The sequence below is a fragment of the Andrena cerasifolii genome, chromosome 12, assembly GCF_050908995.1.
Source record: "Andrena cerasifolii isolate SP2316 chromosome 12, iyAndCera1_principal, whole genome shotgun sequence".
Lineage (NCBI taxonomy): Eukaryota > Metazoa > Arthropoda > Insecta > Hymenoptera > Andrenidae > Andrena > Andrena cerasifolii.
In genome coordinates, this window is record NC_135129.1 from 4480125 (window position 1) to 4505480 (window position 25356).

The 25356-nt window shown below is 37.0% G+C and overlaps 1 protein-coding gene across 1 annotated transcript in view; it reads right to left on the bottom strand.

Moving 5' to 3' along the window:
• Dpr1 (defective proboscis extension response 1) overlaps window positions 1-25356 on the bottom strand; it is a 709894-nt gene that overhangs the window by 531380 nt on the left and 153158 nt on the right. The window contains exon 2 of the mRNA XM_076823800.1: window positions 16433-16596. Within this exon, the coding sequence (XP_076679915.1) occupies window positions 16433-16596 (164 nt within the window). The remainder of the gene's footprint in view (window positions 1-16432; window positions 16597-25356) is intronic.

Sequence of the window (25356 nt, forward strand, 5' to 3'; positions counted from 1 at the left end):
CGTCGCCAAAAACGTGGCAAAACAGAAACGCTGGGAATGCGTATTTAAAGGAAGACATGCCTGAACCCTTCTGCGTCCCTGCGCGCAAAGGAGAGGAGGCATTGTTCTCATACGGAACTCCTATTTAACGGCAAAACCTGTTGCGAGATCCGTTCAAACGACGGGTACCAGCAAAGAGTTAATTGTCTTTCGAGTGTACCTACGCCTGAAACGGCGAATGCCTGCTTTTCTAATTTGCGAATTTCCCAAGAAAAATTGTAGATGAATGACGGAAGTCGGTTTCCACCCCCCCCCCCCCCCCGTTCAAAGGCGAACGCAAGCCACAGTGAATCAAACTTGAAGCCTCGGGATGAAGAGAAAGGCGTTTGTAATCAAAGAAAACTCCTTTTAAGCCTTCCTAGCAATTATGATGGATTATTCTGCTCGGAGGTTAAGGTGCATGCAAAATAATGTTCGCAGTTTCGTTTGACACACGTTTCATTATTTCCTTCGCTTTTGATCATTTCTTCTTAGTACTATTGCCTCTATTCATTGTTCGACGTTGCCAGGTACGATATAATTAGTTTTCTAATTTAATGAAATCGTGTTGCTTTCATACTTTCCTCAAACATTTATGAACTGAACAGAAGAATATTTATGAAGAAGATTTTTATTGCAGGGGAGTGTTTTTTTTTATTTTTTAGACGTAAGTATCTTTCTTTGTAATTAGTTTGGACATTAGTCGATGAAATATTTATTGATTGCATGGCACCGTATAGTATGTGGTGTAGCTTTCTCCCATATAGTTGAATAAGAAGTAAATAATTTTCCATTATCTTCCCTTATTTTATTATTACACTTCTATGCAAATAAAATACATCACTGGAGATCTGAATTACTTTCAAATGTTTTGCCTGGTATTTAATTCAAGACAGATAGGTACATACAATTAATTGAGACTTAAACTAATTTTATAAGTAAAATTCATGTACATGCATGGAAGTCGTTTAGTGAGGCGTTTAAAAATGTTTCACTTTAATATTTTTAATTCGCATTAAAATCATCTATTAGTTTATGAATAATAAGCTACTAAAAATGCTTCGCATTAAGAAAATCAATGTGACATTTGTCTACTTTGGATTTTAATTTATTTACTATTTATTATTTCGAAAAATGATAAATTGCCAATAAAGGGACGCGTCACAGTAGTATTTCATTCTCGCTATCATTTAGTTTATCCCATTATTTATGCTGTTCACCGTATCTTATTCTGAAATTCGCGCGCACGTAAGTGGAACTTGCGAAAAGAAAGGGCTGTAACCTTTTCACGTCACTGGAAGCCATTCGAATTTCAGGAAGCACTAACGAGCTCATTAAGCAATCAAAACTCTGTAACGATCGCAAAGATGCCGAAACTTTTTAGCAGGATCCTTAATCGACTTCTAGAACTGTATTATGCTCGCGTAAGCGTTCTTTATTTCTTTCTGGGAATGCACAAATATTTATATCCATTTATGCAATCATCTAAGACTCGGCATCGAAAATCGGGGTCTTCCTGAACATTTAATGGCAATCAATTCCAAAATACAATGTCTAATATAAAATTCGATGAATACTGAAATAGAGTAGTGTTTACGATTTTAAAAAGACAACTAGGTAGTTGTGCAAATCACTTTCCTAGTTACACGATTATTTTTTTATTTTGATTATTTGAAGATAAATGTGTACAGAAGCCACTGAAAAATTATAGAAACTGTTAAAACTGCTTTAATTAGTTACATTAATTTTATCATTGAGATCGATACTACTTTGTTTGTTATAATAGAAATAAGTCGTGGAAATGGTATAAGTACAATTCTCCTTGAGTTTGATATTACTATATCTCAAAATTTATTATATATGGCATCTCCCAAAATCTTTATCTACTTAGTTGTATTTCTTTCCTAAGTTCTATTATAGTATCCTTTCCTAATTGGCCTACAAACACAAACCCATCCCTCATTTCTGATGTTACTCTCCCACGTGTATCTTCAGTTGTCCAAACTGTATTTAATTTTTACACAAAATTACTCATTCATAGAACGGTTTACCAAGTTTCTGTAGAACAATTTTAGTAAAGGCTTCGACAATAATGGTGAAGAAATAGTGAAAAAATCTTTCAATTTCAAGCAAGGAAGTATCCATTTGAAGGGTGCCAACAGATTGCCAGAAGGGCGGGAAATTCTCATGGAAATTAATGGAAATTATGTTTGCGACGAAGCTTAATGTAAATATATTTTATCATCCACCTACTATAACTCGAGCGGGGAACGATGAAACTTTCTGACAGATCTAATATTTGTGACTTCCTAACTTTTACAAATTCTGAATTTAAATACACGAAAATAGCGTCAGGTCATTAAGGAAGTAGCAAGTTAAAAAGTCCTTAAATTAATAATTATTCAAACACCTCGTTATCGTTCATTCGATTTCACAGTGTTTTCCAAACACTCGGCAAAGTTTCAGATGAAATTATCACGCGAGTTGCTGACGAGATTTTCGCAGCCTGCATTAATCTGGCGTGATTAATTTTCTTGAGGAAAGAATTGAACAAGAATTCGATAGCTGAGATAAACTTTCGAATTAAGTCTTGCAGACTGCCGTTGGCCTTACTTGTTTTGCAGAAAAAATTATATGCTTTTTATATCGTAGGAGAGTATTAGTTAAAAAGAATATATTTATTTGAAAGAATAGTGTTCGTTGTCATGCGAGGTAGAAATAAGAATCCAGGGGACAATCTGGTATACATTAGAAACAGATTTAAGTCGCGGTGCTCTGAAGCATTACGTGGAAAGGAAATGTAGCTTTTCACTTCTAAAAATTAAGGTCATCTTCAGAACGTGAAACTTATTCAAAACATAGCAAGTGCTTTTAAATATTCATATTCCCTTGAAAGTTCCTTCAAATATTATATATTCTTTTGAAAATTCTTTCAAATATTGTATAGGCTTTTGAAAGTTCCATCAAACAATGTATATTCTTCTGGAATTCTTTTCAAATATTGCATATTCTTCTGAAATTCATATTAAATATTGTATATTTTATACAGAGTTACCATACTTTCAAAATAAAGATATCTCTGTTGCTTTTGATAACTCAAGAAAATATCCATTGGAAAAATAAATTTGTACTTAATGATACAAGTGAAGCGATATAGAATATTCTTTTCAAGTGTCATATTTGACGTGTCACGTGAAATAGAAATTTTAACGCTGCCTTACAAGGGGAGACACCGATGTCTATCACATGGTGTCCTTACAGTCAATCTTATAAATCCACCTTTCACTTAAAAAAGAGTGCAATTTACCCTCGACCAAGTAAACAGCATCCCATCTTCCTATTTACAATTTCATGCGCTTTTCTAAGAGGGCCAATAAACGAAAAGGAACACCTCCCAAGTGATATCCATACGGAACGAGGGAAACAGCCAACAGGCTTCTTTCGAAACGATCAAGTTACGGAGCTGCCTACTCCTGACATTTTGGGCGCTTAACTTCGTTTCGTGACATCCTCGAGAGGACTCGTCTGAATTAAACTTTCTTTAACGGTGCTTCCGGACCGACAAGGCCGCCTCGAAACGAGTGCCAGTTTAGCTTCGAAACGTGTTCCACGGTTGTCAGTGCCCTGTTTCGAAAACTTGAAGGGGTGGTGGGTTTTATGCAAAAAATTCATATGAATGAAATAGCACAGTTTATCTGGGAAATATATCCAAAGCTTGGAATAACATATTCAGATACATAAAACAGAAATAATATCATCCCATAATAAGAAATAATATTATTTCTATTTTAATTGGAATAAACTGAGCCTTTCTACTATTTTTTTTCCATTTTCATTTAAATTTTCCACTACCCCTTATCATTAATTTAAGTGACTTCGAATTTCATTCAATGAACAGAAGTTGAAAGAATAACAATTCTTTTAAGATACATAATTTCAAAGATGCAAAACGTGGAACATTTATTCGGTTTAATGGAAACAGATATTGCTTGCCCTTCAGTTGTATTTAGTATTCAATAACGGGCAGGCTGGCTGTTGTTGCCAGATTTTCTGGTTGTATAGTATATCTTAGAAATACGAGAAGGTTACTGTACGTATCGTTTAATGAAGATAGTGGTGTAGCGTTACATGTTATCGCTCTCGATCATGATGTACATTGAGTAATAGGTTAATGCACCTAATACCGCCCATGTTCCTAATACCGCCACTCGTTATATCTTGGAAAGCAAGCACTAAAATTTATCGGTCATGAACTGAATGCAATCCTAATAACAAAAATAATAAAAACCTTCATATAGCAAGAAATAATAAAAGCATATGTGAAAATAAATTTAAAATCTCATACCTAAGTGAATTAATCAATATTTTTTTAGTAGGCGATGTTAATACACTATTTCAGCATCCAATTTTTGCACGTCTTACGTTTTTTGGCCCTAATACAAAATTTGTAAGTTTCCACGATTGTAACTTATTCTGCATCCAACATGAATATTTTTTCTCATACTTTCAAACAAATTGCATACAAAAATATCAATGCTACCTTTATCGCGCGGTTACTCGCCGGTACACTGTGTTACACATTTGTTACAAAATCTTCGTAAAGACTTTCACAAGCAGTAAAATAAAAAACATCGATTTTTTAAGCTGAAATAGTCCACTACCCCCTTAACAGTAGGAAATAATAGAGGAAACTAGTTTCTTAAAAATTCATGCTAGTATACTAAATAGAAGAGTTGATTTCGGCGCACTGGTTCGGTCCATTAAACAATTAAATAAAAGCTACTTTGCAATTTTCAGAATTTTTACCAAATTCCAATGTTTCGGTCGATGATCATGACCATTCTCAAGGAACGTTAGATGAAAGGTATACTAAAGTACAAAACAGTTACTAATACTAGTAACTACCTTCGCGAGATACTTAGAATCTACAGTGCGTATGGAGATCCTCACCGAGACGTTAATCACATCGAGCACCCTACAGCACCCTCCTGGAGGGCAGAATAAACTACGAATGGCTGGGAGTGAGAGGGCGCGACTTGAAACGAAACAAATGCCATTCCCCTTTGGGAGCCTTGTTCTGGGTCAACGGACCCGCGATCTAACATCACGTCGCGAAATTAGCAATGCAAATGCTTTGGCCCATTTTACAGATGGGCAGCCTGTGTAAGCCGCGTAAGCCAGAGCGAAGTCGCTGCAGCCGCACGTGCAAACGTAGTTAATGTTCCGATTTCGAGGCGGGACTAAACCACTGACATAATATGGCGGGGGTAAACACTCTGTCGAAATTCCGGAACATTCTAAACAGCATTAGACGGCCCGTCGTGCGTTATTAACTTCGTTACGAAAGAAGAATCAGCGGCCAGGCTCCGTGGGCAACTTCCTCAGTCCGCCCCGTCTCTACATTCTGCGCTGCAATTGAATCAATTCAATGCCAGCAGCCACCCCAAGCTCTGAAATGGCGCGACAATATGTTGCGTCAGCTCGAATTGGTGGAAATGCAGTTTTCACTTTCGCGCTTTGTCCTCCGTTCTGCGGAAGAAAATCTCGCTCCGTCTTCTACGCAGCGTCCTCGAAGTTTGCACTTTGCTGCCCGGGGCATAGGTTCGGGGAATTAAGATTGAAGTGTGCAGGTACATTGCCGTTCACAAGCATTAAGACGCTTGGTCTGTCTGGAGTAATTGTGAAAAAGCAATTTCAGCATTTAGTTCAAAGAAATGCTAACAAGGTTGTAGCAGCAGAAAGTACTTTCATAATTATTTCCAGTATCAGGATAATGAACAGGAAGAAGCCACAAGGTGGTTGCCTATTTTCATTAGGAAGGAAAACAGCGTAAGCCCGGTTAATGGGAAAACGAATTTTTCCTTGACTGAATGAGGAATTACTTCTCTTCTTCGGCGGCTGTCATAAAACGGTTAATACCTATAAAATCGGCACTTAAAGAACTCGTTTCAGAGGGAGCAGGCTATTCTGTCTTAAATACTCCATAAGGAAATGCCGGAAAACTCTTCGCTGCTTACCTCATTACTCGAGCTCAATTAAACTTGCGTAAATCGTTTCGATCGGGCGACACCGACAATTCAACCTCGAAAGTGCTCATAGAGAATCGACTTGAACTGTTGTAGTAGAAGAGATCTCGAGCCATACGCGTCAAATAGACTTCGAATAGAAATTGAAAATGTAAAAGAAAATTAAATATTTTGTGATTTATCAAGATTTCAGTGATACTTTCTGGAGGACATTCAAAAGACTTTAATTACAGGTTTTTAGGATATAATATCAGGGAAGTGATTCTTTTAGGTGACAACCAAATTTTGAAATTGATGAGTATTTCAATCTTGGAATAATCACACTGAATTAATTTGTACTTGGAAGATGGTTAAATATCGGTGAAGTAGGTATGTTTGGATTGTATGTTTGAATAGTTACTAAATTTCTGAGAGCTGTAGAACATATAGGGCGATGAATTGGGAACTCTATCTTAGGGGTCTTGCTCAGTCAGGAGGCCGAAAAAAGGGCGGTCTTTGGAATTTTTTTACTCAAAAGCTATAACACATTTCTCAAAAAATCTTTTTTCCTTTTAAGGATTGCATCTAGTAACGTGCATCGTAATTGTTTTTTATTTAAAAATATTTATCAATAACTAAGTTATTGTCCATCACTCGAAGGTTCTCTAAAAAAAAGACTTCTGTGGTGACCACTGCTGCTTGAAAGTCGATCATCTAAAATAAAAAATTCAAAAGAATTTACTTATTATATTATATTATCTAGTATTTGAACGAAGGATTTTTTTATCCCATGCTTAGTTTTCTTTTAATTGACGAAAATCAGGCACGATTTATGATAAAAATTGAAACTTTTACTTTAAACATCAGCCATTTTTTCCCAAATCAATATTTCGAAAAATCCTTCGTTCAAATACTAGATAATATAATATAATAAGTAAATTCTTTTGAATTTTTTATTTTAGATGATCGACTTTCGAGCAGCAGTGGTCACCGCAGAAGCCTTTTTTTTAGAGAACCTTCGAGTGATGGACAATAACTTAGTTATTGATAAATATTTTTAAATAAAAGAAATACGATGCACGGTACTAGATGCAACCCTTAAAAGGAAAAAAGATTTTTTGAGAAATGTGTTATAGCTTTGGAGTAAAAAATTTCCAAAGACCACACTTTTTTCGGCCTCCTGACTGAGCATCACCCCTTAAGCAAGTTGATGACGATAAAGAAATTAGACATTAATAATTATTTTTAAATCGCTATGAATTTTCGTAGGTCGTCACTAAACAAAAGAAGACATGGCAGACCTTTTAAAATTAAACTGAAGGATCTTCCAGTCTTTAAAACATCTGCACTTAAGACTCCTCCAATATGTTGCCTAAGCATTCAAAACTATTAAAGAATAATTAATCATCATTATTTACTAAAATTTTTCGTACATATTTCGTAGATATTGAATATTCAAAACTCCTGCGTAGCAGCGAGTGCGGTTCAGTTTTTCGTGGAGCTTCGATTTCTTTGGCGAGTATCCCTAAATTTCAAGATAAAATCGATTCATGTTATTCTAGCCGGTATTTCTGGCCTCTTCCAAGGGTCTTCTAATTGCCTCATTCGCTGAACATCAATGGCTTTAAAAGGAAAGGGGCATTCACCGACAAGCTGTGACCTAATTAGGAGGGACGGAACGATATTCCGCCCGTTGCCGTGCCACGAAAGCGCGAAACTTGAAATTTTTCAACGTGAAAGCGCCGAGAGGAGGGTGGCTCAGATTTCGCCACGCACCACACGTCAGTTTTCCCGCCGCCATTTCTTCTGTGCAATTTGGTTTACGTTGCATCTTTTGATGCCGCCCAGAGGAACGCAGCATTTCTCCGACGTCCGGAATTAAATTAGGAAATATCTGTCGAGCGACTTCCCTCCTGGGTAAGTAACGACGTTACGTTTTCTTCTATAACCAGCTTACGCGCCGTAACTGCGTTCCCTTCATTTTTACATCACCTGAAGGCTGGAGAAGAGACACTCGCGTTGTTGTAACTTGGCATTCCACTTCTATTATGATTATCCGAGAAAATGTGGCATTTAGTGTGCTGGGTAAACATATTTTTCCCCTTATCTGACTATTCCTTTTTTTTATTACATACCTACTGTGGGAATACGTACTTCGCTGTGAATTCTTAAATTTTGTTGTAAAAGTAATAGTGATTGCAGTACTGATTAATTTTGCAATTGCTTGAGGAGTGTGTGAATTTTTATGAATACAGGGTATATGGTGGGTAATTTATAGGGTAAGTAGTGATTTCATTGACAAATTTTAACAGTAGAAGTGCAATTTCTTGTGAAAAAACCGTGTGATTTAATAGCATGCGAAGCATTTGTTGTTCGTTGATTTTAGAAAAGAATGGGTGTCTGTATAACTTGTCTTGTGCAGCTTACAAACAGCTCCCGATACTTAGGAATTTTGTTTTAAAAAATTATTCTTAATATTGCATTAAACTCTATTGGGATGTAAGGAGGCATCTTTAAACTTGCAGAAAATATTTCTTTTATGTCGATCCTTCTTATTATTTATTAATTATTGCGGTAGTCATTCTGCTTTGATCGGCCGAAAATTGAAGCTATTTGTAAAGATTCTTTTCTCAGCAAATACTACATATAATGAAATAAATCTTTTTCGTATTTATTAAGCTACTCTTATATTATAGAAAAAAAATTAAAAATAATTTGTTTTAGTTGGTTTTAATGTTGTTTTTACAGCGTCAATATGACACCTAAAAAAAGAGGTGTGTTCACGGCGTAGGTGATTGCCCCGCTCAGGCTTATCCAAAACAAAAAATTTCAAAAGATTCTTGATCTGTATGAGTGTCACTATAGCCCCCAGCTCAATTAACAATTTTTGTCGAGAAATAACTGAAATTTTACTCATGGAACACCCGAGAATACATCCTTTTGGGTGTTTTGTCAAGCTTTTTCAAAACGGCACCATTTTGTTACATTTCAACAAAAATTGTTAATTGAGCCAGGGGCTAAAGCGACACTCGTACAGATTAAGAGTCTTTCGAAATTTTTTGTTTCGGACAAGCCTGAGCCGGGAAATCACCTACGCCGTGAACATAACTCCTTTTTTTAGACGCCATATTGACACTGTAAAAAAAAATAAACACAACTTGCAAAATTCTTTTTAATTTTTTTTTGTATAATATAAAAGTAGCTTAATAAATACCAAAACGATTTATTTCATTATATGTTGCATTTACTCGGAAAAATATTTTTAAAAATTGCTTAATTTATCGACGGTTCAAAGTAGAATGTGCCAATTAACTACCGACAGCCAAAACGCAGAGTTACGTCCAACGCGACGAAGGGCACGATAACAATTAAAATTACTCCGACATAATCGCAATTGTTTTCACAGAGTTCCGAGCAAGTATCGAAAAGAAAGAAAATTAATTTCATTCATACACCAGTTGACTGTTCAACGAACAAAAACCTCCATTAAATTTAAATTCCCTTCTTTGAAGTTACGCGTAACATATTTCTGATGTGTCCATCAGAAATTGGAATGTTCCCGCGAGGACCAATCTGGTATGTAAAACATTTTACAAAAGTGATATTATACATCGCGTGCACGACTAACTGCACATGCCAATAGTGTAATAGGTATGACCACGTTCTTTCAATTCCCTGGAATCCGTTGGAATCGCGTGCCGATCGTTCTGGTAATTATCGAAATGAAAATAGGATGGCACGGATGGTAATTCATCGTGGCGCAGTGATCGAGCACTGGGTGCCTTTTAGCGCGGCCGCAAATGTCCGAAATTCACGTTATGGAGCGGTCGATGAATAATCACGTCGTTAACCGATAATCGGGCCAGCAGTCGTTTCTCACGATTAGCAAGTAATTTCGCGACAACCCCGTGGCGACGCCATTGTTCGGGGATCCCCAGGAAAGCCCGTCGAGAGCATTTGGGCAAAGTCGATCGCGCGGGAGGAGAATTCATTTCGCTGTTGGGCGAAGTTTGCGCTCCCAGGAATTCGGTGAATTTCAGGGGAAGAACGTCGTCTTCGCGAGGCGGGGGTAAATTGGTGGGACAAAATGGGGGCAATGACGGCAAATATTGACCAGCGAACGACGTGTTGCGTTCGAGGCTGCGGTTTAGGACGTGTCTGACCAGTTATCGAGTGATACCACTGCTGACGAGGTTTCAGCATGGCACCGGTTTTCTTTGCTTTCGCGTGAGACTGCGCGTGATTTTTAGATGATTGTGCTACTGCAATTTGTAAAATAAATTACTGTGAGGTAGACTTTTGGTGTGTTGAAAGAATACGAGATGTGGGAATTATAAGGAAATGATAATCGAAGATAATTATTGATTAATACTACTGAGGCAATGCTGAGTGCCTTCGATCTTCCAGGAGACAGTTATTTATATAGTTTTATTCCACAGAACTGAGATTTCAATAGACAATATATGTATTATGAAAATGATTAAGGTTAATATTGTATTCACACATTAATTTAATTTTGCTCCAAATTAAAATCTATTTACAAATAATTATAATTCGATATTCTGTTGAATACATGATAATGTTTAGTACTTTATAAAGCTGGTAGAATTTTTTAGCTGCACATACAACCACAAATTAATAATGCCTATAAAGGTATTTTAATACCTATAAAGGTATTATTAATTTGTGGTTGTATGCATATAAAGGTATTTTAATACCTATAAAGGTATTATTAATTTGTGGTTGTATGCATATAAAGGTATTTTAATACCTATAAAGGTATTATTAATTTGTGGTTGTATGTGCAGCTAAAAAATTCTACCAGCTTTATAAAGTACTAAACATTATCATGTATTCAACAGAATATCGAATTATAATTATTTGTAAATAGATTTTAATTTGGAGCAAAATTAAATTAATGTTTGAATATAATATTAACCTTAATCATTTTCATAATACATATATTGTCTATTGAAATCTCAGCTCCGTGGAATAAAGCTTATTCCATTTGTGTAATGAATCCATTTAAATTAATTGAAACTTTCCTCACAAGTTCGTTCACATTGTCTATTTCCTGTGCTTCGGATTAGTTGGAATTTTCCTTTAAACATTGATATCCCGGTGTTTGGGTTAGCTTGACCTACATTAATTAGTAACAGGACGATCATAGGCAGAAATCCCCACTATTATATGACCTATATGTGCGATGAATTACTGAGGTATTTGGGAATGAATCATTAATTGGTATCAACAGTAGGTTGATTAATATATAAATATGTGACGTTACTGTTATACTCTGCATTTGCCAGCCTCGGTTAACGCGCGTTTAATATTTACGAAACCTTGATATTTATTGCATGCCATGTGTGTTAAACATTCGTCAAATCCTAATCGCTGTAATTTCTGTGTTAACTTTACGTGCACGCCGTTCGCTTTTATGATTGATGTTAATCTTTTATGATAGATGATGTTACAATATGTGCCTTTCATGTCTTCTGTCACTGTTATGAGTGTATTTTGGTTCCTGTATAACTGAAATATTCGCAGAGAGGTATGATTTGGAATTTTGCATACAGTCTGCTTTTTTTTGTTGTAAATAAGTACTTATATATGTACCTACTTTTGGTATTCTGTATTTGCTCATCACAAATATAAAAATAATACTGGGTTTGCTGCCGTCTCTTTTTTAGATTTATTTGTTAAACCCAAACTAATAGAAATGTTTTCCTCCGTTCTTCTACATTTGATCCCCTTCAGCCGCGTTTTTTCAATTTTACGTGATCCGCTTTCATTTCTGCCACGCACAAAACATGTTACTCGAATATTGAAGCGATTTTTATGTATCTCCAAACATTCCGAACAGTTTTTACATCTACCTGTTGATCCGAAATTATTGTCTAGTGTCAATGTACTATAATTTATTGAACAGTCAAGATGCTTGAAAAAGTCATATAGGAAATAGAAATTTGTGATTGCCATGTACCGCCATTGTCACGGAGATTACAGACTATTGTTACCATGAATATATATTTGGGTTTCACTTTAATTAATCACGGTCTACAGTTATGCTATACGATTACTCGGGATAATTATTGTACCCAGTGCTTAATAGAGACGAAGCCAAACTGTATTTCCGATAAAAATAGTATAAGGTTTGCAGCTCGATGGGAGGTTTATAATTTATTTCCAGCTATTAATAATCTTAATGATAAAACCAAAAAATATTTATGATAAAAGTGACGTACACTTTGTAAGGCGATGGAAAGTTTATAATTAATTTAAAATTACTTCTGCTTTCATAATTGTTAATAATCATTCAAGACGAAACGAAAATATAACTATGTTAAAATTGTGATTGCAATTAATTCAAAATGGTTTCAGAATTATTAATAATTGTTTACGATAAAATCAAATTATAGTTACGATAAAAGTGGTAGAGGGGTTACAAAGCGATGAGGCACTCACGTTTAATTTCTAATTATCCGTGCTTTTACAATTTATTATTAATTGCTTAAGATGTTGCTACACATTTGGAAATTTTCATGGTAACGTGTACGGCATTTCGTTGCATCAAACCTTCTCCTGTAATTCCTGGATCTCCATAGTTCGAAAGTTTAGCATTTACTGAAACTTCAACAAATATCGGCGCTATCCACGTTCTCCGAACTTACGTGGGTGTATGGAACGTGAAGATCCTGCGGTTTGATTAAACTTTAACGGTGGAAGTATGAATAAATCGTACTGGAGCTCACCGTCGGACTATAGAAACGCGAAATATATTCGGCACATTATTGCTTTTATCATTTATTTCATGATATTAATAATTAAAAAATAGATAACAGTTTTTGTTGCTGATAATGCTTGAGTATCGTGAAAATTCTCACCACCGCTGCAAGTAACAACATTGAAAAGTTATTGAAGATTTAGCTTAAAGTAATTTATGCAAAGTATGAAGGAAAACAGTTTGATTGAATTGAATCTGCTCGGAATATTTCCATTTAATTTTCTCATAAAACTAATGTGCAATATGGCATGGAATTTTGAAGAAAATTATAGAAATTCGTCAGAAACCAGTAATTAGTATATTTGGCATTAAATTGTTAATTATAACGTTATATTTGCTCTCATATTGCAAGGTCTATTAGTCTAGTCGCTCTATTTGAAGCACTATAACTCCGGATATAACGACTATTTTTGCATACAATTTTTTTTCCATATTCTCTAAAGATTGACAAATAAAGCCACAAAGCTGGAAATAAATATATTTAATGGTTTTGTTTTAAAAAATTCCCAAAGCTCGCATAATTTTTCCTCCGTTAAGGTAGGGAGCCCCTAAAGAGGGGGTGCCACCTTGTACGCATGAAAATCATAGGTTCATTTCTTTTAAACAATGAACTGAATAGAAAATCTTATTAATGGCAGCAATGTATGTAATCATTTCCTTAATCTCAAGTAGATGAAATAGTGTTCAACAGTAGGGTTGAATGAGTTTATAGGACGAATGAAATGTGGAGATAATTTGTTTAACAAATTCACTTCTGTTTCAAGCGATCAGGGCTTTCTGAAACTTTTGCTGTTTTTCATATAATTAGAGTTTGTTTGAAATGCACAAAGCAAATTCTATTATTCCTGATGCAAACATATGTAATCATTGATATAACTATGACATTCTTCTATCAGTGTTATACAAAAAAAATCGCTAATTTAAAGCTTATTCTCGCTAATATTTCAAACATGGAATCTTTCAATCTATGCCACTCTTATTATAGACGAGAAACGAGACATTTAGTTGCATCGAATACTAGAAATGACACAAACAACTATTATACTTAATGAATAAATTATTTATGTACATATAAACCGTATCTATCATCAACTACTTGACCATCAGTTTGGAACAAAAGAACATTTTTTCAAGTTACACATGTTCGAAAGAAGAAAATAAATAGACCTTGAAATGTGAGAGCAAACATAACTTTATAATTAATAATTTAATACCAAAGATACTAATTAATGGTTTCCGAAGAATTTCTATAATTTCCTTCTAAAATTCCATGCCATATTGCACATCAGTTATATGCGAAAATTAAATGGAAATATTCCGAGTAGATTCAATTCAATCAAACTATATTTCCTCATGCTTTGCATAAAAAATAAATTTTCTAAAATTGAAATACATTTACACAAATTTTTAAATATATTTCTATGCTCACGTAGCTACTGCAACGTATAATAGTCTGTAAATCAGTATGGAAATAATACAGTGACTCTCAGATTTGTTCACAAAAATTAAGAATAAAAATGCTTTCGCTTCTTGGCGTCTAGGCGTCACTCGCTCCACAAGTTCATTACGAGAAATAGGACTACAAGCATAATGTTCGAAGTCACGTGAGGAAATTTGCAATTGACTGTATTTTCTCCTCGAAACGAATTTTGCGGGGACAAACTGTTACGCGACCGCGTGTAATGGCTGTTCCCCGAGCCGAGAGAAATATCAGGGAATTAATTCGATGACTGCACGCGTGTTCCCTCCGCCTTTGAGGCTGTTTCACTCTTGAAACACGCGTCATGCATATTCTATCAACGACCCTGCGCCGAAACCGCACGGCAGCCTTGCGGTAATGTTATCCTGGGAGCCTCTCAGATTCATACAGGCCACGGCGAATGCGTACTTTGGATCGGAGATTTAGAAAAACGATAAAGCGACCGTGACCGCAACAGAGCTGCTGGCGCGCCTTTGATCTAACGAGAACGCGGGCGCAGACCTCCTTTGCGCGTTCTTTTCTTCGTGGTTCGTTATTCCGCCCCCTAGCCGAGATATTTTCTGTGAAACGTAGATATTGGAGATCGGGGACAAACAGACGTAGCAACTTACGAAAATATTCCAACGCTTGCCATTACGTGGAAATTATATCTACAGGGTGGGTCACCTAATATTAAAATTTCCCGAAGTTTCAAGGTCACCGATGTTTTCTTAAATGGGATGACATTTCATTGGTTTAACGTTATAGCCAATAAAAGCGCATATGTCATCCCATTTAAAAAACCGTCGATGATCTTGAAAATATGACCTTGGGACAAAAATCTCCTCCGTCACATTAATTGCCCCTCTGTAGCAAGCATTTTTTTTCTTAGACATTTTCTCGTATCTTTAAAAACGACGGAAATATTTTAGGTGGAAATGTCAGGTGACTCACCCTGCGTGAGTTCAAGGGAAGTTTTCAACATGTTGCTTATATGGCGAAGTAAAAGGGTTAAGGCTATATTGACACGACTCTATGGAATCTGGCAATGCAGGATGTTAAGGGGACCTTCCGGTCTAAAAGTCCATTTTTTTTTAATTTTATTTTTCGAATGTTCAAACTTTTAGGATTAAGTACGTGTTTAAAAGGATTTTTTGAAATTTGTAAAATTCCCGATGTTATAGGCATTTGAGTAGCGGCAAATGCATGGGCAACAACCGGCCACTCGGCGCCCACGTAAAACTTTAAACGCGCTTTTCTCGAAACAGTGTTCTTAAAACGTGGGACCTGTATTTTCAAAAGTTATTATCCGATTCGACTGAAACTTTTTTTAGTTTACAGAATATACTTCTAGCTATGGGGATACCAGAAAAAAATACAAAAAATTCAAAATTTATAATTTTCAAAGGCGTGGAAAGGGTGACAAATATAGGAAAAAAGTGATTTGAAACTTCAAGTGTCGTTATTTTATAAAAGAATGACATTTTTTACTTTTTTCTGGTTTCCCCTCTAGCCAGAAGTATATTCTTCAAAATAGAAAAAGGTTCAGTCGAATCGGATAATAACTTTTGGAGATACAGGTCCCACCGATTTGGATCAATTTTTTTACGCCTTGATTTTAACGACTCCCCAGTGCCATCTGCAATGATTAATTATAAAACAAAAAATATGTTTCTATAATTTAAGACATCCTTAATACAATGCAAAAAGTCCCATTAAATTATATATAGTAGTTTTTCTTTAATTAATTCCTAAAAATCACCTATTTTTTGGGGCTCTTGACCGGAAGGTTCCCTTAAAGAAAGTGTTCAAGTTTTATATGATATGTACACTTAATGTTTGTTTCTACACGATTTCAATTTAACACGGTCTGAAAGAAGTAAGTATGTGCCTATAAACACATAATTTACATTGAACCGAATAAAAATCCTATTCTGTGAAAATCGCTTTTTGGTGCAGAATCACAGCCTGCTTAGGATTTATATTGTCTTAAAAATAAAACTGATAGCGAAAGAAGAAAATATTTGTGTCATCAGGGGTGGCAACAAGTTATATCTAGCGAAGCTAGATAAAAATAAATTGCACGAGCATTTTTTCCACCTTCTAACACTTTCTCCACGCGTGTTTCGTTCCCCCTGACCGGAATTAACAGATAAATCCACTTACCTCTTTATCGCCCAACTGATAAACTCTGCAATGAAGAAACGCAGTCTGGCCAACCGCGGTCGTCACGTGGCGTGTAACGTTTGTCTCGAATGTCGGTGTATTAGTGACGTTATGATTGCCGAAAACATTTCCTCCCATCAGCTTCTGCTCCCGAGCAAAGGTACCTAACAGAAAAGAATTCGTATTAATAAGTAGACAAAATATTATTCACGTTGGACATTCCGTTTGCTAAAAAATAAATCCTAAAAAACGACAATTTTTCACGACTTCGCAGTGGACTGATCCCTTAAAGTACTACTTTCGAAGATAGAAAGACAGTTACCACAGAGATTACAATTTTATTATACCCCTGAAAGCAAAATAGAAAATTCTTTACAGTAACTTCATTACCCATCTCAAATTGTTCAACTTCCTCCTACTTGTTTATTTAAAACAAAAAATACATCCCTCATAATATTCCAGTTTTCATCCAAAATGAATCCTAACAATTTCTTTTCACAACACCAGCGATTCTTAACTCCTTGCATGTAAGTACATACTCGATGTCGATTGTCCAACTCGAAGTTTGGCAATCGATGATCTTATCGTTGGCCCAGAACTCCCTCAATTCATTGATACCCCATGCATAATCTCCCTCTAATTGTATGCCAGGCCTGATTCAATAACTCCATTCGAAATCGAGTGGCTGACGTCAACGTCACAATTAACACCTGAGCTCCCCTTATCCGTGCGGTCATGATAGTCTTTTATGGTGGCCAGTGTTATGGGATCAGGTCGACAAGGAACCAGCATGACGTATTGTGATTTCTATTGGCTATTGTTGGCGTTATCAAGAGAAATAGCGGTTTCCAATGACATCTGTCGATGTCTACTTCGTTATTGATTGTCGACGCTTGAACTAGATAACGATGGCAGTTTCTGTCTAACCATGACCTCAGATCGTTAACGACTGATTAATCTAAGCTGTTGGTGTCGACTCGAGATATCGTGATACAGTATCAAGCTCCATGGTTGAGTTTACAATGGTTTTGTTTGTTGTGACAACGTATGCCCATGACACCTGCTTCTGTACAATGCAGCTGTACACTCATCAACTGATTAAGTGCAATTAAGAAGGTCAATTTACGTAGAAATTATAAGATTTCGCTTGCTTTGATTCATCTTGAATTATACAATTTTTTTCTTTCATTCATCCTGAATTACAAGATTTTTTCTTTGATCTTGAATTGTAAGAGTTTTCTTTCTTTTGTTGATCGTGAATTATAAGATTGTTCTTTCTTTAATTGATCTTGAATAAATTACAAGATTGTTCTTTCTTTAATTGATCTTGAATTATTAGATTTTCCTTGCTTTCTTCCATTGCTCTTTCGGAGACTTGCACACTATCAGATGCTGATATTGATTGTGTAAAATATAGGCACTCAATGGGTAAATATAAAAATACACTTTCTTCGTTCCACGAAAACGTGAATGAGAATCGGATGTAATTGATTGAGGAACCAAAGTTAATTCACGTATGTGAGCTAATTAAAAGTGTTTTTCACATAGTGTGGTTTGGATTGTGAAATGACTTTGAAATGATGCTGTGCATCGTATTTGAAAATAACTTCGTGCATTTCAATTGTGGAAATGAAGCCAAGAATATGTTATGCTTGAGATGTATTGTAGATCAGTATGATATTTTGATATAAGGCCATACCTGACATTATTTTAGTACTACATTGGGAAAAGTTAGTACACGAACTGGCAATACCTACCCAAAATATCCAAAATAGGCACACTATTGTTAGGATGGAACTCATGCAAAAGTACATTAGCAAAGTTTCCAAATTTGAATTGAAAGAGTCTTTATAAAGGTACGTTCAATTTACTAAATTAGCCCTCGATGAGACTGATTCTCTAGACCGAATAAAGCCTACTGGTAAAAAAAAACTTTCAAATAAAGTAAAGAAATTGGTGATTACATTAGTGAAGTGCATTTTCAGCATAAGGCTATAAAAAAATCCTAGTTTCTAAAACGCCACATCTGAATGGCCACGTTCGTTGACTTCGTCAACATTCTGTTGCCTCATAGTAAATAGATTGATCAGAGATTGATTGATTTTTTGTTGATGCAGCCAAATTTGGTTTATATATTTTCGTTTGAATCGACAATACTTTAGACCCACGTTTTTGGAAGCCTTAGCAAGGAAAAGGTTATACCAACCAAAGCCTTCACTCCTGTAGATCAACTACGTTCATAAACTTAGACAGTCCAGCATTCTGGCGATAGAAAATGTCAGTTGCAAATCATTCCACCCGACAACAGAATACTGTAGTCAGAAATTTCTGCGTTGATAGTCGAAATTGCTATCGAGACAAGCTTCTTGTCGACATCCACGCGTCAAAGCGTGAGAACAGAGGGGAACAATGAAAGTTCCGTTTTACCAGATCCAAGCGACAAAGCATCGAACTTGATTTTACGTTGCACGTGTAATAGGCTTAATGCATCCGTAAATTAGATTACTTATTAGGGCCGGTTACAGGATGTAAAAGCCCTATTTGCGAGCAGCTGCTGAAAACTATTGCTCAAAGGTGTGAATATTATTTACGAACTCGACGAACTTCCTGTTATTGTTCACCCTCGCGTGATTTAACGTTGAATTTTATTGTTTAATTTGTGATTCGTTTCTTGCTCACGTTTATTATCGTAAACCAGCTCGGTGGGGGGCATTAATTAAATTAAACCAGCATAATTGACGATTTTTCTGAATTTTATCCTGTATCTTTTAATTTTCTACTGTAGCAACAGTAATTATTTCGAACGAGACTCTTCGATGTACTTTGGTTAGCCCACTGCAAAGTAAGCTCCATTTGTCATTAAACAGAAATGCTGGCTATGAATTAATTAATCAACCACTGCATTTAATTGTACATGGGACACCACTTTTCTCCACAGTATAACTTTAATTAAGCTAAACGAAAGCACCTGATCACCCAAACTGACTGAAATACTATCCTCTCAATACCTTCTATTTAGTAAGCGGTGCATGGCAAAAAAGTAGGAGTCACTTCCATACCGACACACTTGACATCTAAATTTGAATCATCCCTTGCTTATATTTCGGCTCATTACTATAATTCCCTCCCACCTGATATTCGAGGTTTAAATTCGTTTCCAGATTTTAAATGTAAAGCTCGGCGATATATATGGTTACATTATGCGTCACAATAACTTTCTAGTTTCTTAATGTTAGTTAGTTTTTAGTCATTTAGTTAGTTATTTAGTTATGGTTAGGCTTCTAACAGTATTGTACCGCAGCCTCGCCATTTACTTCGCTTGTCTTTATGTATTATTTTCTTCTCTGGATGTGTCAAGTAATAAAGAATAATAATAATAATAATAATAATAATAATAACATCTAACTTAAATCATAGCCAAGGAAGTGCTTTTAAGTGCTCAATTCATTTTGCTCTGCCATTACCAAAACATCAATTTAATTTGAAGACTTGGGAGCCTATAATCTACCTTCGAGGCTTTCAACTTAATGGCGAAACAGGGCACTCATCCCCTTTTCCTTAAAAAAAACTGGCCCTATTACATTTTCCTTTTAAAACATATCTACCAATATCTTCAACCGAACACCAATCTAATATAAAATCCCAAGAGCTCTAAGTATAATATCAATTCCCCTTGCATACCTTAATTCGCTTCCCTCCATTACGAAAGCAAATCGTATCGAGCAGCCACTCAGCTTGCAAACACTGTTATTTAAGAACCATCTCACCGTCCACGAATTTAAAATCCAAGCAGACATTGTACACGTGGCTGTCGCAGCACTCGCGTGCTCCAATTAGTTGTAGTATCCACTTGAAAACGGAACAATTGGTTATGCCATCCCATGTCGAAGCACACCCGAAACGGGGGAGGGGGGTGTTAATTTCTGACGAGGCAGTATCGATACCAACGCGCACGCTGTACCCACGATCCCCTCCAGCCACGATTAATCGTCTGTCGGGGATTAAAGTTTCAATTCGCAAAAGCTCGTGATCCCGCGCATATTTCCGCGCGAACTTTCGCGGTTAAACGGTCGAGCTCCGTGATTTGAATAAGATTTGAATTTTCCACAGTAGGATTCGAAGCTCAGAGGCTGGGACTCGCGCACGGACGAGCTGTATCATCCCCCCGGCGTTGCGGGTTAAATTCAATAACGCCCGGGGGTTCCTTAGGCGAATCTAAATACGGAAGCTGGGCCGTCGGGGCTGCGGTTTCATAAACAAATTAAATCGCATTCCCGCTCTGTTTTCTCCAGGATAATCTTCTTAATTTCGGGACTCGTTGATTTTTCAACGGTGCTTCAATTGTTCGAGGCGAACTCCGCTCGGCTCTTCCCTCCATCGCGCGGTGAGAGGGTTGGGGAGGGGATGAGAACAAAGCCGAACAAAGGAAAAACCAGGCGATGGGTGGGAAGTTTATCCCCCTACCCTTGGCCCCTTGGATCTCGTTTCGTTTATTAATCCCGGAATTTTAACGGAGAGCTGGCGAGTGAGGCGGAATACTTGCAGGTTGCATCCAGCTTACACGACTGCGTACTGTTGTTTATCCGTCGAAGACTAGTATTCTGTTTCGCGCGAGTAGCTTGCCCGTGCTACTTGGGGTATTGCCCATAGCGCTGCTGAGTGGTCGCGAGCGATGGAGGATAGCAGGAAAAGGGCCGTTCTGAGTGCTTCTTGGGAAAGAAGAACTCTTGCTGGATATTCAAGAGTACGTATTAAGGAATCAGGAAAACGTAATTTCTCCGAGGTGCGATGGGGTAGTTGTAGGAAACGAGGGCAAATGCGACAGTGACTACTCGCGTGGGCACAGTAGGAGGAGCTTAGGATTGTTGTTGTAGGACCAATATTTGACTCACTTAACTGCTGATATTCTTTTTAATTGCTTCGAAGATGTTTAACCACTGTCACATTATTACATGAGCCCTCCATTTTTACATGTCCCGCAAGAATTTTTCTTTTCCAAGTGGCATTTAAAATAATCATTTTTTACCATCCTTCTTTAAGAGGGTATTTTCCTCCGGAGACGTCAATTTTAGGACATTTTTGGGGTAGAGAATTATCAGATTATTTTAAATCAAGGAGCTTATTATTTTGTATACAGGTTTGGGTATGTTACAAGAGGAGTGCAATTTTTGAGTAATTAACTTTACTGTTTTTGCTAATACATATTTCCCGCGATGGGTCACTTTGGATGGCTTATACGACTCACGTTATCGTATGCAGCCGAAACAAATAATCAAAGATAATTTTAATTTCTATGAGTATGGTTACCTTTCGTACCAGAATTATGTCAATATTTGCAACAGTTTTTTGCATCGCTTGTAGAAATTAGAATTTTCATAATGAGAACGTTTGTTTCGGCTTTACATAGTTGCCATTTTGTCAAAACATGTTTTTTTGTTCATTCTGGTAGATAAGCATACTCAAATAGGTTAAGATTATCTTTGATTTTTTGTTTTAGGTGAATCCAAAATTATACATTGCGTGCAACATGTAATAGCATGAGTAACCTTAAAGATAATTATACAAAAATGACACTATGTATTCTTGAAACATACCCAAACATGTATGCAAAATAGTAAGTTCCCTTATGTATAATAATTTGTTAATTCCCTACCCCAAAAATCGCCGAAAATCGGAGCCTCCAGAGAAAATGTGTACATTTTGTGAATTTTTTTACAAGTCAACAGCTTGATGAAATTTTCCCGTTTTTGTACTATGTTTACATAGTACTATGAACTATTTAAAAAAAAAGTTTCAGTTAAAAAATTATTGTTTTTCGAAAGTTACGGATACATATATCCGAAACTCTCTCGATTTTAGACGGCTGCACTGTGGCCCTGAAAAAAACTGTATGTCATGTCTGAAATCAATAACAGTACATTTTTTTTATAAAATATGATAATAGCTATCGACTCATGGCGCCGATTTTAAAAATTTTGAAAAATAAAGAAATAGTGATATCAAAGATAAAGTTAGATTTTTCTAAGAGAAAAGTCCCCTTTTTTTCTTTATAAATATGAAACGGGGAATCGAAAAAAGGCGTCGTAGATCGATGTGGAATTTAATTACGATCCTGCATGCAAAATTGTAACTGAATTGGTTGAACGTAGCGCGAGTTTTTAGGGCCACCGTAATAAAAAATGTAGTTCCACTGCGATCGGCCGAGCCGCCGTGTCGCGCTACCTGGGTTATTTCACTCAAATGCCAATAACTTCGTTACTTTTCCGAATTTTTATATCAGACTTGTTTTAGAATATTTCTAAAACGTCAATCTATGAAAATATGTGAAAAAATCCGATTTTTTACACTTTCAAACGATTATACCCCCTTAAGGATTTTGCGTTGAAATTGGTTTTTAACCCTCTAGCTACCGCATGTTTCAAATCAAAATTTCACGTTGGCTACTAACTTACACCCAAGGAGACAAAAGTGCAAGAAGGGTGGCATTCAGAATTAAATATACAGAGTATTTCGTAACGGCTGATGCAAGCTAAAGTACAACGATTCCACAAGAAAAACTAAATAAGAAATATGGAGTAAAATTCAATTTCGCAAATCTTCCTTTTGGAGAAAGTCGGTGGCGAAGTAAAAATCAGCATAATTGATAAGTAAACATAGTACAACCATGAGTGAAATGGATCCTTGCACGGAAATAAGCCGAAATTGCGGAGCAACAATATTTCTGCGAGAAAATCGATTTTAAAGTAGAACGTAACTGCACAGTTAAGGATCCTGCTTCCCCGAAGAATTTCTGCTAATTAGTTGGACGAGTAAAGCAGGGGAATCACGAATCCTTTCCGCTCTGAGACCCTCGGCAAACGCCTCTGTAAAGCTCGATCGATCCCACGCATCTGTCATTCGCGAGCTCGTCGCTCGAGCAGGGAGTCTATGTCGCGAAGGGGTGGTTTCCAAACATGCTCGCCAGTGATTCTTAGGTAAAGGTCGCTGTATGTAACGATTCCCTGTGTTCCCTTTTCTCTTTGGTCTCCTTCTGTTTGTTCTGCCCTCGACGGAATATGTTTATCCGCACAGGTATCTGTTCGACGACCCTTGTATCTCTGGATCGCAGTCTACAAGATGGACTAATCAGAATCACCACCTTCAATATTTCCCGAACCATGGAGGAAAGAGAGAAAACAGATTTCGAACAAAAATTATTTCATACGAAATTGTTTACTTCCATTACTTCGGGGATATTCAAGGTGGCAATTCTTATTAGTCCACCCTGTGTATAGCGACGCTTGCGTGACGGTTGTGTGCTTAAATCCGAAACGATACAGAAAGGTCTTTTAGTAACATTTGGCAGGCATGTAAAGATACAGAAAAAAAGGTCGAGCGATCATTTAAATTGCAGGTGGCTTTTGTGCGGTTAGAACCAGGGGATTGAAGCAGCCCAATTTTTTAATTGCTCCGCTCCGACATCAAAATACTTGCCCCAGCTCCGCTTCATGCTCCAACTAAAACATTTACGCGTTGCACCGCCGGCGATCAATTTCGCAGCTTTTAGGCAACGCCGGTATTTGTTTGCCGTTTCGCCGCGCGCCTCCGTGTATTTTTTCAATGGTGAAAAATTGCGGATTAGCATTTAGAACAAGTTATTTAAAAGAATAAAATTCAAATATTAAAAAAAATCTGGATCAGTAGAAGAGTAAAAAATTTTGCGTTCGCCAGCTTCTGCTGCGGGCAAAACACCCATTGCTCCGCGTTGCAGCTCCGAGATCCGCTGAGAGCACTTTAATGGTTTCTTAAAATTCACTGCAACCCGATGGCGTGGAAACCTTTTCGAAATAGCCTTCACAATCTTAAAACAACGCGCTATTCAGCGGTATTAGTAGCGTTTTAGAATGGATCGTTTGGTTTAGTGAACCGTTCGGCTCCAGTCATCAATTCTATTTAGAAAAGTTTCTATTCTCTCCATGGGAAACGAGTCATTGTGCCGTAACAGAATTCGAGCACTGAAGCAAAACTTTACTGGCTTTCTGCCCTTCTGTTCCTTTGTCACGAGTCTGTCGTTTATAAACACGTTTTTTTTTCGTTCGCAAAAGAGCAGGACAATTGTTTTCAGTCCTGTTTTCGGGCGTACACGAAGTAGGAAACGGCGAGTTGTAGACTGGGCTAACGTATCGATAGGACTATATTGGGCTGCTGCTTTTGTGCAAAATTTCACTGCCGGGGTGGAGGAGAATCTGACCTGTCGAGTCCTCTGTTAAACCATTTACAAAGCTTTTACAATACACCTGTTAGCGACCAGGTTTTTCGAGCATGTTTCGAAGGTAGGTAGATAGCCCTGTGCTGTTTCGCTTTCCTGGGAACCCTGGTTCATGGCTGGGTCGGGACTAGACTGAGACCTCGACATAAGCCGTGCGCTCACGCGAGTGGTCAGCGGAGGATGGTCAGTGACTCGATGGCACAGAGCCGTCGGGTGTGACTTGAGATTGTTTAGAGCGAGAGAGTTTGGGAATGGCTAGCGACCCGACGTCGTACTGCTAACGAGGAAGGACTTCGTTCCTAAAGGATCTGGCCACGGAGTGGAGAAGGGTAGCATGCTTTATGGCCAGAGGACTGTGGCGAACCACGAAGCGCTTACCCCGGAATATCGAAATCGAAAACGTTGTTAGGAAGGAATTAAAGGATGTGGAGTGAGTATCAGAGTTTGGGCTAAATGTTTTACCAAGCTCGCGTTAACTGTACTTTTATCAAGTGAAGTAGACGCTGAGCACCAAGGACTGTATCTGTGAGGAATATAAATAATATGTGCACTAGGGTGGCTCTTATTTTCGACTATTGAATTTTCTTCGCGGCACCCCCAGAATAGTTCCAAATAATAAAAAACAATATGTGTAAAGTGTGAGCCCGATCGGATAACGGGAAAAGGTGCCCCTGGT